Source organism: Passer domesticus, chromosome 6 (genome assembly GCF_036417665.1).
Source record: "Passer domesticus isolate bPasDom1 chromosome 6, bPasDom1.hap1, whole genome shotgun sequence".
Taxonomy (NCBI): domain Eukaryota; kingdom Metazoa; phylum Chordata; class Aves; order Passeriformes; family Passeridae; genus Passer; species Passer domesticus.
The window spans coordinates 55,264,738-55,280,874 of NC_087479.1; the positions used below are offsets into that span (position 1 = coordinate 55,264,738).

Genomic DNA, 16,137 nt, shown 5'->3' on the forward strand with positions numbered 1-16,137 from the left:
CCCTACACATCTGGACATATAAAAGAAAGCCTACAAACAAAAGCCAGGCTTCCCCATTTCTGTGCTCCAGCATCTGCCTCCACCTTGCCCCCATAACCAGTGCTCACATCAAACCTCTGCTCTTCAGGCTGGTGGGGAGCTACACTGTGGAATAAGCTGGAATTTCAGAGCAGGAAAGGGAAGTTGGGTATCTTACAGCCCTTATCACCACAGCAGTGAAAGGCAGCTCTGATTGGGATATAAGCTCTTTAGGAAACCACTTGGCGTCCCAAAAGGCTGAAGTTAAATATAAGATAAAAGCATGCTGGCAGTCACATTCCAAGGCACCAGTTAGGAGCAGTGGAATGGGGCAAAGAGTCCCTGTTATCCTCTGAAATGTGCTGCAGCCAGGGCTGCTTGGCACGGCCCCTTCCAGCTGCCCTGGATATCACACGGGCTGGCCTTTCAATTCCTCCTTTGGTGGCTATAAATGAAGTGACACCTTCTTCCTCACCTCTATTTTATGTTCTGTAAGTCAGATAAAAGCCATCAACCTTAATACTTTCAATACCACCACTACAGAGAATTTCCCCCAAAAAATACATATATAATATTCCCTGTAAATACCTGGCTGTTTCATTGGAATTTGTCTCAGGATAATCAGCAGCATTTTGCAAAAAGAACAATGTATAGTTACAAAAAATTCAATCCCTCGTGGGTGCAGGCAGCTGGTGGGCAGAATGAGTGGTAAAATCTAAACATTCCCAGATGGTGATATCTCTACTAAGAAAATTACCCATGAACTAGAAAGAAGATACAAATTATTTTCCAAAAGGCAGCAACCTGTTGGCATCAAACACTACTCAGCGCTAAATCTGGAATTATTTATAATTTCAGTACCTGATGGCACAGGAGATCCTTGGCATTTGGTTAAGAAAGATAAACTTGAACAGGCATTGCAGTAAAGCTGTTAACACCACGACCGAGGCAATATCCACCATAAATTATTTACAGGCAGTACTTACTATAGTGCTTCTGGTTTTACTGTCGAAGAAGGAATCTTTGTCAGACAAATCAAATCTGTCAAAACATTAGAAGGAAGCCCATTAGGTAAAAAAAAAAAAGTCAGTAATTTCCTGTTCTTGTTGACCCCTTCAATATTTTCATTTCTCCTGGGGATCTCTCAGAGCTCAAATTAAAGAACAGCTTGTAGAAACCCTGTCAAAAACCAAGTCCAACCCAACTCCCACATTTTAAAGAGGCTGCTTATACATTTCACTGGGTTTATGTCTTTATAGGTTTTTCAGCACAAAAGAGAGAGTTGACACTCATTTAAGCTGAATCCCTGACCACTGCTGGCCTTGAATTTCCCCTTGTAATCTTTAATTTTCCCTGTGAGGCCTCTGTTTCTTCCCTCATTCAGCAGAGACACAGGTGCTGTTCCTGGAAACGCCACCTGCAAACAGTGTGAGGCCCATCCATGTCTGCACTTTTGGACCTTCCCTGAACCTCCAGGAATGCCCTACACTCAGCAAACACACCAAGACGTTTCCTGCAAGCCCAAGATGTCACACACACTGCCTGGCCCAAGCCCATCAGTGCTCTGCATCTCTGGATGGAACACTCAAAGCCCTGGGGGTGCAGGGAAGAGATCCTGCCCTAGGACTGCTGTTTGTTCCAGCTGGCACATCCATAAACACAGCCTTCAAAGTGACTCCTTTGGGATGCTGGCCAGGGAAGAGCAGCAGCAGAGCAATCCAAGGCAGGAGAAGCTTTGGCTGGGCTCTACCTCGTGATTTTTTTCCCTACACCCACATTTACAGCTGTTCTTGCTGATCTGGGATTGATGGCAAAGCCACCTCTGACTTTACAGCACTTCAAAGGCAAGGCCTGGTTGGCACTACCTGTGTCAGCTGCCCACACCAGATATATGAAATTATTCTGAAATTTGTCAGCCCACATCTCTGGCTACAAGTTTTACTGAGCATTTTATTTAATGTGGAGAAGAGACTGTCATAAATCACATTATAAATCCCCTTTTGGCAGCCTAACAGGTGAAGTGTACAGTTATACACACCCACATTATGTGCCACAACATCAGCTAAAACACACTAAAGAGATTTCTCTGCAGAGACTCATTCCTCAACAGCAAGCCAAAAAAATCCCCCCAAAAGTAAATTTACTGTAAAATGGAAATATTCTTTGCAGCAATGCCCACCAAAGTGTTGGTGTTCATGTTCCCATTCACCCTCTGGTGCCTGAGCTGCTGTCAGAGAGGCAGGAACCTGTGGACATGGATATTCAGGGAAGACTTTCACTTACAAGTGCTGCTTCTCTCTGGAGAAGGGGTAGGAGAGGCGCTTCACCGTCTGAGGTTTGTGTTCTGCTACTTTGGGCTGGATGGGCTCCGTTATTTTTTGAATCACAGAATTAATCTTTTTCAGGAGGCCGTGGGTCTGGTTTATCTGATACACCTGAAGGGGCAAAGAGAAAAAAAAAAACCCAAACAGTGAAACTTTACTGCTTTTTGGTAATCCATAGGTCAGAGTGAACTGTAAGGGATCAACCAGAATTAGATAAATATATCACAATAAACTATCGAGGAGTATGGTTTACATTCTTGAAATCATCCAGAAAGAAAGGGAAGGGAAAGTCAAACCAAGGGTTAGGGAACCACAGGATCACAACAGACTTTTTAATATAATTGTGCTTCTGATTAAAATCCCTGGTAAGTGAGGCAATAATGGGGATTAATATGAAATCCAAACCAAAAGTGTGGTTTTAGTGCTGTAATAAATGATGCTGGGCTTGGAGACTGTCTCTGGCTCCATTATGGATTTCTCTCTGCAGTCTGGGACCTGCATTTAGTCTGTGTTTAAATATTAATCCATCTCTGAGCTGTGCTCACTGAGCAGGTAGCTATCTATCACAGGTGATTTAGAATTGATGAAAATACACTGTCATTCCCTTAATGATATTTCAAATATTCTGGAAGGTAATTTATTTTGTGGTTGAGTGGCCCCAGCTCCTGCAAACTTGACTGACTGTGTATATGAATAGTCACTAAACCCAGCGAGACAAATTCTTATCCTTGTGTTCAGATTTAGCAGTCTTCAAGTGAGAAAAAAAATATCCAAAAGGCACACAGAAATTTCACCATCAGCTGAAACCTCTTTTAAAACATAATGGGTAAGAAATCACTCTCATCATGTACAGACTGTGGTAGCAGCCAGAAATTTTTAATTTCCATTCTTCCTTCCACTTTTTCCCTCTGCTGCCCCAAGCAAGTACCTTTGTGACTTTCATTTCTGGTGCATTTCAGTTAATTGTTTTGAAAATGCTTGTGGAAAGAGAAGTCTGCATTTCTAAAGTGCTCTGAGAGGAACATATGTTTAAACTATGCCTTCATGAGGAAAACAAGAAAATCAAGACTCACCTTTTTTGTGGGCATCTTGAGCTTAAGGAACTCTGCCTCTCGACACAATACATTCCATGGTGCATGTATTTTTACAAATCCAATCCCATGGATTTTAGTCTTAAAAAAAAAAGAAAAAAAAAAGCAGGGGAAAATTTTACTGATGAGAGGAAATTAAATGCATTATCCCATGTGATTCATGCATATTTAAGGAACAAACAGTCCATTAGGGCCAACATGATACATCTCATTTGTTTGAGAGAGTTGGTTTCTAACAACAGGACAAATACTGAACACCTCACTGTGCTGAGCTGCTATAGAATGTGACTCAAAAAATGCTATTGTCTCCCTAAGCAATTACCACAAGGTTAAACAGATAAAAACTGTTTGGGAAATAAAAGCTAATGACTGTGGACACAAACACAGGCTGAGCCAGTTAAATTTGAAGCAGAGGCATCCAGCCAAAATGGTGTGATTTGGTGTGTTGTAATTTCTGGGGCTGAGAGAGTCCCTGCTGCTCATACCTCAGAGGAGCAGCCTCAGAATCAAATGTGAATATCTCCATTAAAGCATCATAGTTAGGAAAGCCAGTAGGAAGAACTCCACCAAACAAAGCAAAAGGAGGACAGAAGTCAGTGGCAATATTAGTGGTTTGCCTGCAGCCCAGTAATTCTCTGAGCTGTGTTCTAGAGGGCAGGACATGGATGTTTGCTCCTGGCACTCCCACATACACCCATGTTTGCTCCTCCTGGAGCAGCCATTCCAAAGGCACTGGACAAACGATATCCAGCTAGGAGGCATTCAGCAAACAGAAAAGAAATAAACTGCAATTAATCTTTCTAATCCTGTTGCTGCACCAACTCAGTTGTTACAGTAACTAGCTTTCACACAGCTGTATTCTCACTCGCTTTCTAGAAACTGGTTACTCAGAAGACCATGGAATGGTTTGGGTTGGAAGGGAGCTCGGGGGCCATCTAGTTCCAACACTCCTGCCGTGGACAGGCCAGGCTGCCCCAAGCCCTGTCCAACCTGGCCTTGTTTTAATCAATTATTTGTGGACATTGAGCCAGTGGCCACAACTCTTTGTGTGTGACCATCCAGCCATTTCACTGAAGACAGCTTAAGTGGTTTATTAAACACCATCTGTTTAAGAAGCCTTTGCTCTTTTGGAATCAGTGAGGTCTCCAATGCAGCTTTGTGGCTTTTCAGGCCCAAGTGATTGGAGATCTTTTCCCTCTACATGGACATGCTGGCTGTGGAAGCTGATGTAAATCCCCAAATCTTGCTTTCATCTCTACACTTCCATCTCATGTGGTTTGGTGTTTTGCACCGAAAGGACAGGGTTCCTTCTCTTTTACAGTGTTCTGGCTTGACCCCTGAGTCCTGCATCATTTGAAATCATATTACATGTCACAGGTGGAACCTCCCATCTGGCAAAGGATTTCAATGTCTATGACTTGGCACAGGCAAACTCCATGTTTGTTACAGGAACCTGCAAGCTGGACAGAAAGCAAGTCTGATTTTCACTGTTAGACAGACAGGGGAAACATTTTGGGCTTTGCTTGCATCGCACCATGTTAAGTATATATATTACGTATACATAATATGTAAAAGAAATAAATGTCTGTAATTTGTGAATAATAGGTGACAGATTTATTTTTTTGCAGTCTGTTCCCAGGTCGAAATGTTTATCTCAACTTTTAGATCCTGTAAATAAAACCAGCATAAACGTTTACCCTCTCTCTCGGGAGTCTGGGGCACATTGGTTGGGTCAGATAATTGTAGCAGCTTTCTTTGAAATTAATACTGCTGTGTCTATTTCTACTAATCACACACTGGCAGCACTTCACATACATCATTTTTTACACGGTTCTAATGGGCTTTTAATAGAATATCCTGTTTTCAGGGTGCAGGTGGAAGATGTTACATGCTGTACTGTTCACGTCTAAGAATGGAAAGAGCAAATTGTAACACAGACCCATGTGCTCCAGCAGGAGCGTGGACCAGAGCCTCCTGAACTAATTTAATTCTCCTCAAGCCTATATTGAGGAATAAAGATGACACTGCCTGTACCTGATTTTTTTTTCTCCTCATAGCTGGAATTACCAGAGGATCCAAACAACTGCATACTGTAAACCCACCAGACCAGGATTAGTGTTCAGAGAGGGTTTAAGCCTCACCTCCAGACAGCACAACACAGTCGTGTTGCAATGGTGGGTGTGCCACAAATCCTGGCCAAGAAAAGCCAGGAAACTTCACCTCATCAGGGCATTTACAACACCATGGCACACTCCTGTGCAAGTCAACCAAATCAGTGGGTGAGGATGGCACTGACTGCCAGAACTGCAATCAATTCCTGCGAAAGCTGAGACTGTGCAACCTTGATCAGAGCCAGGCTCACAGGGACAGCTCAGCATCCCCCAGGACCTGGCCACCAGGCACCCTCTCTAACCCTTTTAAATGGATCCTTACATCTTCATCGCGTTCCAGCTCCAGCCCGGCCTCCACGAGGTTCCCCTCATACTCCTCCCTGCGGAACCTCTTGTCGTCCTCGTGGTAATCCATGTGAGGCTCACTGTCCCCCATCTCCAGCTGCACCCCCTTCCCCGGCAGTGGCTGGTCCTGCTTGGTGCTGCGGACACTGGCATCGTTCTGCTGAGGTCTCCTGGCCAGAGTCTTCCCGGCCGAGGACTTCTTGTAGTGGTAAACCAGGATGTAGTCCACCTTCCTCTTGCCATCTCTGAAGTACAGCCCGTATTTGCAGTCAGCATCCGGGTTTTTGGAGAGGGAATTTAATAACTGCAAGTGGGGAGTGGGTGTGTGGAGAGAAGAAGAGAGAAGGCTAATGAATGCACAGCCCAACACAAGCACCAAATAGATAATCCTTTCCTTTCAAGGCTCCTTTTGCCTGGAGCCCTCTCTCCAGACAGACAGCAGATGGGAGGAGTCCCCCCATGCCACTTACTCCAAAAATTTTTGCAAGTTAACACCTTTAATTTTACTGATAGCCAGCTGAGATTTTATTGGCCAGAAATAAATAGATTGCATGACTGGGATTTAATCTAATCACCAGCATACTGGTTCATAAGTCAGCTACTTGCTGGGTTTGGTTTTCTCCTTTGGGGGTTAATTGCCGCTAAGATCGTCTGTCCTTTTCCACCCATGACATCTGCAAGGCTGCAATTCTGACAAATAGATTAATATCGTGTGGAAACATTTCTCACTTCTCTTATCTATCATTGCAAGTCCATATCATCTGAGAAAGAGATCATCTTAGATACAGACTGAAGGGAGCCAGCTGCTCCTGCGGCGTGGCCAAAAACGCCATGGAAAGTGGCCAGGGAAGTGGGGTCACTGCTTATTGAGTTCACCACTTTTTTTTCCCCACTTATAAAACCTATGTCACTATGCAATCTGATGGTGGCAATGGCTTTATTCCCAGCCCGGGTTAATGCTGGGTAAGTGTTGCAAGACACATGAAAGGTACGACTCAAAACACAATTTCATTTCCAAGCATTTATCTGAAAACTGCACAGGGCGACTGTAGAAACAAACAAACAAACAAAAAGTACTGACATTTAATTTATTACTACTTTTATAACAGTTCTCATGCATAATCCACAATTCTACCCTTGGAGATTCACATAATATTAAAAAAAAAAAAAATTAAAAAAAGGAAGGGATTTCACTAGTAACTGGCATGTGTTTTCACAAAAAATACCCAACACAGGAGTTTCTTTTCAGTCACCAGGGAACTTTTCTGGCTTCTAAGTTTATAGAAGAATGCCCATTCTCCATGGAGGGAAAAGGAATTGTGCTCCAAAAGAGAGCAATTGGTCATCAGTTGCAAAATGCTAAAATCTATTTGGGATGTGCACACCTGCTTATTTCATACATAAAGCACTAGATGTAAATTATTTTAGATAGCCTTTGCTATCTGCTTCCCTTTCCTTTAGTATCTCATCCCTCTTTCCCATTTAAACTAAACCCTTTACACAAGGTTAATAAATATATAATAAGATAATACAGCATTTGGAGCCACCAGAGAGTTCACTCATTTTCCTCTTGCCTCTATTCCCCATTCCATGAATACAGGGGAGGTTATTTAGCCCTGTCAAACTCTTCAGGGCAGTCTGTTAATGCTTATGCCCTACCTAGATATTTTCATTTAGTTCATAAGCATAGTTTTGATATAAAAGACCATTAATAACTATTACTTTTCAATTGCTTTATGACTAATGGCATGCACCTGTGAATTCAGAACATTTTTTTAAAGCAAGCTGACAGTCTGCTTGTGGCAGGCAACTCATGCAAATTTCGACAGAAACAAAATATTAACAAATGGCAATTAACTGGACCGTGTTTAATTTTTTTAAAGGTGTATTGATCTTACTAATTAATTAAACAGCAGTTTCTGAAAAACTAGGCTAAGCCACCACTGTGGCTACTAAAGCCTCAACAAATTCACTTATATGTGAGAACAGCTATATCCCACAGCAAACAGGAAGCAGCCAAAAAACTTGGTTCTGTTTTAAAGAAATTAATGGTCAGATTATTTTAAGGGTGGGGTATAAATGCTGAAAGATACTCATGGGCCAGATATTCTCTTGCAGTGCTCCTGTGCTTAAATTGAGTTGCATTGACTTAGACCATGTAAAACTTATGTCTCCTCAGCTGTGAACGAGACAGAAAAAAGACATTTCAGTTCCACCACAGCAGGAGGATTTTAACACCCTGACAGAACCATTCCTCCATGCTCCATCCTAATTTTAAGCACAATAAATCACATGTTGCTTTTTCTGGTACCTCTTTCCCCAGTGAATCTGTTGTATAGCCCACTCCACCTTAATAAACTTCTTTTTTGTTCAAATTACATAACCAAGTCATTATCACGCCGGGTATTCATATTACTAACTCCCTTTAAAATCTGTGTTAAAGAATTTAACTAAGGAGCAATTAATGACCCTGGAAATCTAATTTCTATTGTGTGCTGGAGAAGATTGGCTTAATGTTTTCTATGTTAACAAAGGCTTTTGAATGAAATTTGAGGCATTCTCTTTTGTTCTTCTCTGCACTGGCAGGAAGATGTAAAGGTTGGCACAGCCTTATTGCCAGATTCCTTACTCTGAGAAGAGGCAGCCCCTTTTTATGCTACAGGTTAAACCAGCTTCCCTTTCTCACACATCCAAGAACACCCCCCACCACACCAGCATGGGCTGTGCCTGGTGGCAATCCTTCCCAGCACCCTGGGAAAAGAAGAGGGAGAGGATTTCAGAGCATCCTGGGAGTGGAAAGGATGAGAACTAAGCCGAGGGGCAGCGTGCCTGTTGTGACCCAGCAGGTCACTCACCGTGCTCTCGTGCTGGTCGTAGCCGATGTCCTCGATGGCTCGGATGTTGATGATGTGGATGCCCTTCTCCTCAGCAGGCAGACAGGAGTACTTCTTGTTCACCCTCATTCCTGTCTCCTCTGGAGCCTCACTGAGATCTTCTGGCAGAAAATCCACCCCATGAAACTCGCTGTCTGCGTCTGAGAAGGAAGGGAACAATTGTACCAAGACACTTTAATCCAAACTTGCTCCTCCCAGAGCCACCCAAGAGCTGAAACGTATCCTGTTCCTGCCCTCTCCTGCCAATGAGCCCTTGGGCAGGGCTCCCACCCCTTCTCCCTTCCTCCCTTCTCAGCTTTCCCCAGCCCTCTTCACCCCTACCTGGGTCTCCTCCTCCTCCAGAGGAAGAGAGCTCAGTTAACTTTTATCCTGCATGGGTGTCTCAGGGTGTTTTTACTCTGTGGGCTTGTGGAATGACTGTATTTCTTGGCAAGAGAAGGAAAACGGGGGGTGGAAAGGGAAAAAACTGCTGGTGAGGATAGGTGCCATGGTGCCTTTCCCTTTTCAGGAGGCGTTTTCTCCTTTAACTTGTTCATGATGAAAAACTAAGTCAAGGGTTTTCCCTCAAGTACCTACATCCTGCATCTGATTTACTGAACCATTCTTAAATAAGTAGTCTTGAAAATCTGGGGGTTTCTCTGTCTCAGCCTGCTTCTGATGGAGGCATCAGAATGGTTTCCATTTCCTGTTTAAGTATATAGATAGTCTAAAGGATTTTAAATAAAAATTTCACTACAAACTGAGCAACCACATAAGTTACAGAATGCAAACTGGGGTTTGCATATGGGCACTTATGCAAGCCATAGAAAGCAAAGTGTTCCAAGATTTTATTAATTTTGTCACTGAAATAAAATACTGCAGCATTGTACCTTTTTTTTTTTTTTTTAAATCACATAGGAGAAGAGCTGGCTTGTCTAAAGAGTAAAGATAAAGCAAGAATTGTAGAATTTATGGATCCTAAATTGGCTTTCCCAAACAACAAAAAAACATGATACTGAATTACCCTGTCTGGGTCTGGGTGAACTTCAGGGATAATGTTGAGGGAAGAGACAAAGAAAATCCCACTCCCCAGAAAATTTACAGATGATGTGAAACTGAGGAGCAGAATTGATAAGTTGGAGGGTAAGGTTGCCACTTCAAGGGGTCTTGACAGGTGGGAAAAATGGAAACCCAAAAAAGTCCCTCACTTATGCAGCCCAAAGGAGGGAAGGCAAATGATGGGGGTCCTATTCCTGCCTTCAACCACCAACTGAGCAGGTACAGACAGAGCTGGGCCAGATTCTTCTCACTGGTGAAGAATGAGAAAAGGGTGAGAGACTACAGACACAAGTTGCAACAAAGGAAATTACAACCAAACATTAAAAAAAAAAATCTCAATTCTCTAACAAGAGTGATCACACAATGGGAAAGGAACCAGTGAAGCTAAAAAGCTCTATCCATCCCTGGAGAAGGCCAGAGCTTGACCACACCTGGCCCAATCTGAATGTTGGGAGAGCACTGCAATAATCACTACACTTCTGATCAGGCTCTTCCTGGGAACAAGGCAGGAGCCAGCAAGGACAACAACCTGCAACAGGCAGAGGAGGATGCAACTGAAGCCTTGGCACCTGTCCTGAGCTTATCAGAGAAAGGTAAACATTACTGTTATGAAAGCCATGCTTCTGTGGAATTTGCAGTTGTGCTCCTCTGGAGCTTGCCAACACCATGAGTCTGTTGATGTTCATTTCAGTTCTGGGCAATCTGCTGCCCCAAGATGCTTTCCCAGGAACACCAGTGCTCATTAATATCGTCATAGTACCTGGGCAGCAATCACCCTCTACATATTCATGTGCACAGCCTGGAACACCCACACCTTTGCAGATCTGGGCTGCTGCTCTTGCCTCTTCTCTAACACTCCCCTGTGCCAGAACAGACAGCACAGATGAGATCTCAGGGCAGCATCACCAAACTCAGCAAGCCACTTGAACAGCAGTTTGTAACAACTCAAGGAGCTTTTTTTTGATGGGGGGTAATGTAGAGGTGCAGCCAGAAATCTGCTGGCTCGTGGGAACAGCTGGAATGTTTGTACCAATTCCCTACATGTGTATGGTCTCTTTTTCTCAACACTCACAGGCACATATGGGCAGGCTCCCTGAACAATGGGAATTGAAACAAGTGTGGGCAGCTGCAGAATCCTGTGCCTTTATTCTGTGGCTGCAAAATACTCATAAAATAATACAACTTTTGGAACTTCATAACTGCAACAACCTGCATTTTTATGTGGAAGGATGCTGGAAACAACCTTGCAAAAACAGTGGATTAAGTGCAGTAAAAGTCCTCTCTTCTTTTCCCTCCTTTTCACAGGTGTACCAAGTAAAACCCAGTTATTTCAGAATTTTGCAGAGGGTATTAGAAGAGAAGCACCTTTTACTGACTGTGAATCCGAATAACAGAGGTGTGAACTGAAAAGTGCTAGTTTAGGAATCACCACTGGGACAGAATAGGCTCAGAGGAGAAAATCACAAGCTTCATTGAGCCCAAATGACATCCCTGTGCTCTGAAGCTGCACTTCCAAGCAGAGTTTGTTAAGCCCCAGCACGGAGCAAGGAGACCTGCTCAGATGATTCAGCACCATTGTGCAAGCCCAAACAATCCCCCCGACACAAGGAGATATTTACATTCCTGTTTACACATCAGTAGCCTGGCAATATTGGAAAGAACAAGTGCTTCAGGTAGGAAATGAATCATGGAATTTTGGTTTATTATGACTACTGGAAAATATGTGAACTGTGAGAGCTTTCTTAATACAATCTTAATTACAACAAGTTGGATTTCTGCACTGAAGGATGATGTCAGGATTTAATTCTAAGTAAAGCCATCCAAACCACTTTGGTAATTACAAACACCCAGGGATTACGAGCACTTCACTTGTGCTGGTTTGGCAGAGGTCAAAGCCTTCTGTTGCAGAACACAAAACCTTTTTTTTTTACATGGAGTAGTGCATTTCAAAGATTTAAAACCATGAATATTTCATGTTAATCACATTACACAAGGACAATAATTTAATCTCAAAATAAATTCATGCTCAGAATTATTTATGGCAAGATAGAAGAGGAAAGGTAAGGAGTGAAAAGAACAATAATGTCCTAATTCAGCTAGACTGACATTGTAATCTCTTTGTTGGGAGCTGAAAGAGGTGAGCATTATGAAAACTGCTGGCTTTGCTGCCTTCTAATGCTGACTAACCCACTCTCTTCTATTTATTAAGCAGAAAACACTACAACAAAGACTTGAAGAAGCACTCAATGTATTTCAACACAGCCATAAAACCAATCTCAAAGCTCCATGGATTCTGAGTCAGCAGAAGTCCCCAAATATTCTGGGACACAAACTCATGCCTGAGTCTCTCACTCTGAGCCGTATGGGAACAAGACTGAACTAATAAAAAAATCCCTCAAACTCAAAACCACTTCCTCCTCTGTTCAAATTTCAGTTGCAGCTGTTAAAATTCCCAACCTCATCATGCAAAAATTAACACTAATTAATTAATGGCCACTTTTCCACCACTGAAATTTGGCACACTGTGCTGTAACCTTTCCTCATTCAGACAATGCTTCTTCACTGAACGTTGCTGACCAGGTGAACCAGGACCAAAAACCTGTTGTAGAAACCAATGTATTTTCTCCATGATTCAATCAACCATTAACATTATAGTCATAACCATGCACAGCCACTGAATATTCCCTGGCAAAAAGTATTTTTGTCATTAAAATGAATTTAAAAATTGCATTCATGCAATGCAACTCTTAAAGAAATACCCTGCACTAGTTCTAAAATTAGTATCAAGTCAGCATGAGTACATCTAAACAAATATAATATTTCCCTGCTCAGCCTAAAACCAATAATGTCACTGAAGCTGACTTCCCTTGTATTCTTTTTCTTTTTTTCCTGGTCTCCTCCTGTTTTCACTTCTAGAGAGTATGTTTAAGAAAGTGGTAGAACAAAATAAAGTCACAAAGACCTCCGAGTTAAAAAGGTGAAGCAGCAGGAGAGTTACATGACCACGTGATTCAAGCTTTTAAATGTCCACGTCCTTATTTTTTTGCTTTATATAAACTATGATACAATTCAGAATGAAAAATTAAGAATCATGCAGGTAACGAGGAAACATATTAAGAAAGTCATGCACACATATATATACATATGGTAAAAGAAACAAACACAACCTCTAAGTAAATGTTGAATATTTGTTTATCGTATACTCTTTCTACGGGAAAAAAATGTTAGCTTGTGCAATACATTGGATGACTTTTGGATTTAAGTTATTTTCTTGAAGAAAAGATAAGATATTGAGATAAAGCTCCTTTAGTGGGGTTTTGCTTGCTACATATTGCCCCCTAGCAGCAGGATCCTCCTTCAGCATGTCCTCATCCAGTTCTCTATCGCCTGTATCTCCTAAATCCCAAGTCAGAGGTTAATCCTAAGAAGAAAAAAACATCATCCTCACAAGTGATTCGCCTGCCTCTTCTCCTTTTCCTTCCCCCCCCTCCTGATAGGCTCCAAGGCTGTCAGATTTGGAGGCCAAAGCCCTGGAAGAGCAAGGCCAGGCAGGCTCAGAGTGCCACCCCAGCCCAGCCCAGCCCAGCCCAGCCCAGCCGGGCTCGTTCCGACCCGCAGGTCAGCCCTGCAGCCCCAGGAGCCGTGCCCGGGAATGCCAGCCAGCAGGCTGGAATGCCAGCGAGGATACCCGCTGCTGGCAGGGAGGGCAGTTCTTTTTTTGGGATGCTGACACCTGTTTACGAGGCACTGGCCCTGGACCAACAGAGCTGCCGTGCTCTCCCAGGAACACCCGCACACGTCCTGAACTTCTGCTCTGCTCAAAGTCCTGACATCAGGAGCTCATTAGCTCCACATCACAATTTGATGCAAATTCTCCCTCGCCCCTCCAGCTGTCAGCAGCCAGATGTTGCCCCCAACTGTGCTGCTGGTGGAGAGGCAGCAGATTTCACTGGTACCACCAACTGGCCTGGCAGGAAAAGGGAGCCCACCTCCCCTGGGGCAAAGTTAATGTTGATACCTCCTGTCCATCCTTTCAGGGATGTTGCTACCTCTTGTCCATCCTTTCATGTTGATATCTCCTGTCTAACCTTTCACGTTGATACCTCCTGCCCTTCCATCTGCAGAAAGGTGAACCCTGCCTCTTTCATCTTCTCTAAGTAGGACACTTTGGAACTCGCCCATCTCCTTTGCTTTTCCATTTATTTTAAAACTTGTAGCCTACATCTGCGCTGGTTATTACCTTAATGAATCAAGTATGATGTTATGACCCAATCCATTAAAAAAAAAAAGCTCAAACAGTGAAATAAATCCTGGATTCCGTGGACAGTTTCCTTTGCAGAGGAAAAATACTTCCAAAGCAGAATGACCTTGATGTGCCTGATGCTGACAACCCACGCTGAAGGGCAGAGCCCATTCAGACACTTTGTGCCCAGTGCTTAGGAGTCACAGGGGTGGAAAAACTTCAGCTCCTGGCAGGATTGTCTGGATGATCAGCTGGCTTAGCTCTGTTCCTCACTACTGAGAATGGTGGGGCTCTGGAGTGGGGCTGCAGCTTTCCTGGAAGGCTGTCTGCAGCTTTAAAGTTATTGATCTATTATTATCAGCAACATATTCAAAGCAGGTTAGAAGGACACACAGCTATGACATAATTTTTTATTTATGCCTGTCTATTTTTGTTTTTAAAGATTTATGTACCCCGTTTGCAGGATGCAGTCCTGGGCTTGAACACACGCCTGATCTGACAGAAGCCTTGTGAAATGTAAAAACAAAGAGCAAAACCACCTAAAGCCTCTAAAGATAATGAACATTTTGCCATTTCAACAGCACGTAAATGACAAGAAAACACAAATTCTACCATAACAATACTGCCTGTTTCTTCAGACCCCATAAAATCTCACATTTTGTGAAAAAACATAAAGCTTCTTCCCATCCCATGACAAATTTCACTTTTTTCTCTACAACTACCAACAACTACTTAATGGTCTATTTAGTAAATCTGTTTTCAGACATATTTCTAATACACCTAAGTTAAGGACTCTTCTTCTGCCAGGAACCAGAAAAATATTATTTGCTTCTGTTGCTATTGCACAAAGATCAGCACTAAAACTATGCTCAATGTTAGGGTGAAAAGAAAGCCAGATATAGGAGAGCCACTGAATCCATGTTTTGTGAATACTATTAAATATATTTTGTAGGATTATGATTCTCATTATTTTTGTTTGTACGTTCCAAGGAAAGGCAGTTTTTATCAATGGGAGCAGTGAGATGAAAGGAAAAAAATACTAAAAAGCAGATTATGGTGAGAGAATTGGTATTTACTGGGACAGTGGATACCACCATAACTCTCACCAGAGTCTAAATATAAAAGATATCTAGATACATTTAAAATATGATGTATATTTTCCTTTACCAGGCTGTAACAAAAGCCTCTTTATACCAAACATGTGGAAATGAGGATCCAAAAATTACCAGTTTTGCTCTAAAAAATCTCAGTCATGGACTGCAGCCTGGGGCTGAAGCCATGGCTCATGTGCTGACTGGCAGAGCTGCTCTTTATCCCTCAGGTTTCCCATTTAAAGTCCTAATCTTGAGACATTTGCACTGGTGTTTACATTTCCATGCAAAGTCACGAGGACTTTTGGGCTGCATAAACCCAGTCATGGATGCCTTAGAAGGCTTTGCTCACCTGATAAAGAGGGTTTGGGCCACAGGCACCACATTCAGGAGTTGCTTTTCTACATTTGAGCTGAGAGAGGCAGTCACTGGGGCTGGGGTTTACAGGGCACAGCCCCACCTTATTTATATATATTTTTTGGGTGTGCCCAGGCAGGTGGAGCTGATGTGGTAGGGTGATGGGGGGTGGGAGATATCCAGCTGAGATCCCAGCTCTGTGCTTGACTCTCCTGAGTTTTCTTCACAGCCCTGCAGTTTTAACTCGGAACACCACCAGTGTGAGAGAATAAAGGGGCAAGTTCCACCAGCAGCTGGAAGAATCTCCCTCCCTGAGCAAGAGAATGCAAATCAGTGATGGGAAAAGCTCTATTAGCTCCTGTCTATCCATGGGAATGCCATTCCTTGTGTGCCAGTCCTCAGGAACCAAGCTGAAGCACACCAGGGGCAGAAGCCCCAAGAAGTGTCCATGAAAGCAAGCACTCTGCTCCCTGGTTTTTAGGAAAGAGCTGAGATCTGGGAGGGTGCCACATCCCTGCCAGGCAGCTCTCCCTGTGCCAGGGGATGCTGTAGGAAAAGAGGACACTCCTGTTTAGGATTCCCAGAGTGGCAGAATTCTTGGAGCAGGAAAGGTGATCAGCAAAGA

At 43.1% G+C, this 16,137-nt stretch overlaps 1 protein-coding gene across 10 annotated transcripts in view; it reads right to left on the reverse strand.

Moving 5' to 3' along the window:
• ANO1 (anoctamin 1) overlaps positions 1-16,137 on the reverse strand; it is a 70,887-nt gene that overhangs the window by 31,795 nt on the left and 22,955 nt on the right. For 9 of the 10 annotated variants that reach the window (XM_064425946.1, XM_064425944.1, XM_064425945.1 and 6 more), the window contains exons 2-6: positions 8,745-8,923; positions 5,867-6,193; positions 3,416-3,514; positions 2,302-2,453; positions 1,005-1,059 (exon numbers count right to left, since the gene is read on the reverse strand). In XM_064425946.1, coding sequence (XP_064282016.1) covers positions 1,005-1,059; positions 2,302-2,453; positions 3,416-3,514; positions 5,867-6,193; positions 8,745-8,923 — 812 coding nt within the window. Of the gene's footprint in view, positions 1-1,004; positions 1,060-2,301; positions 2,454-3,415; positions 3,515-5,866; positions 6,194-8,744; positions 8,924-15,507; positions 15,583-16,137 lie in introns of those variants that run through there. The other variant, XM_064425939.1, reaches the window with a different exon arrangement.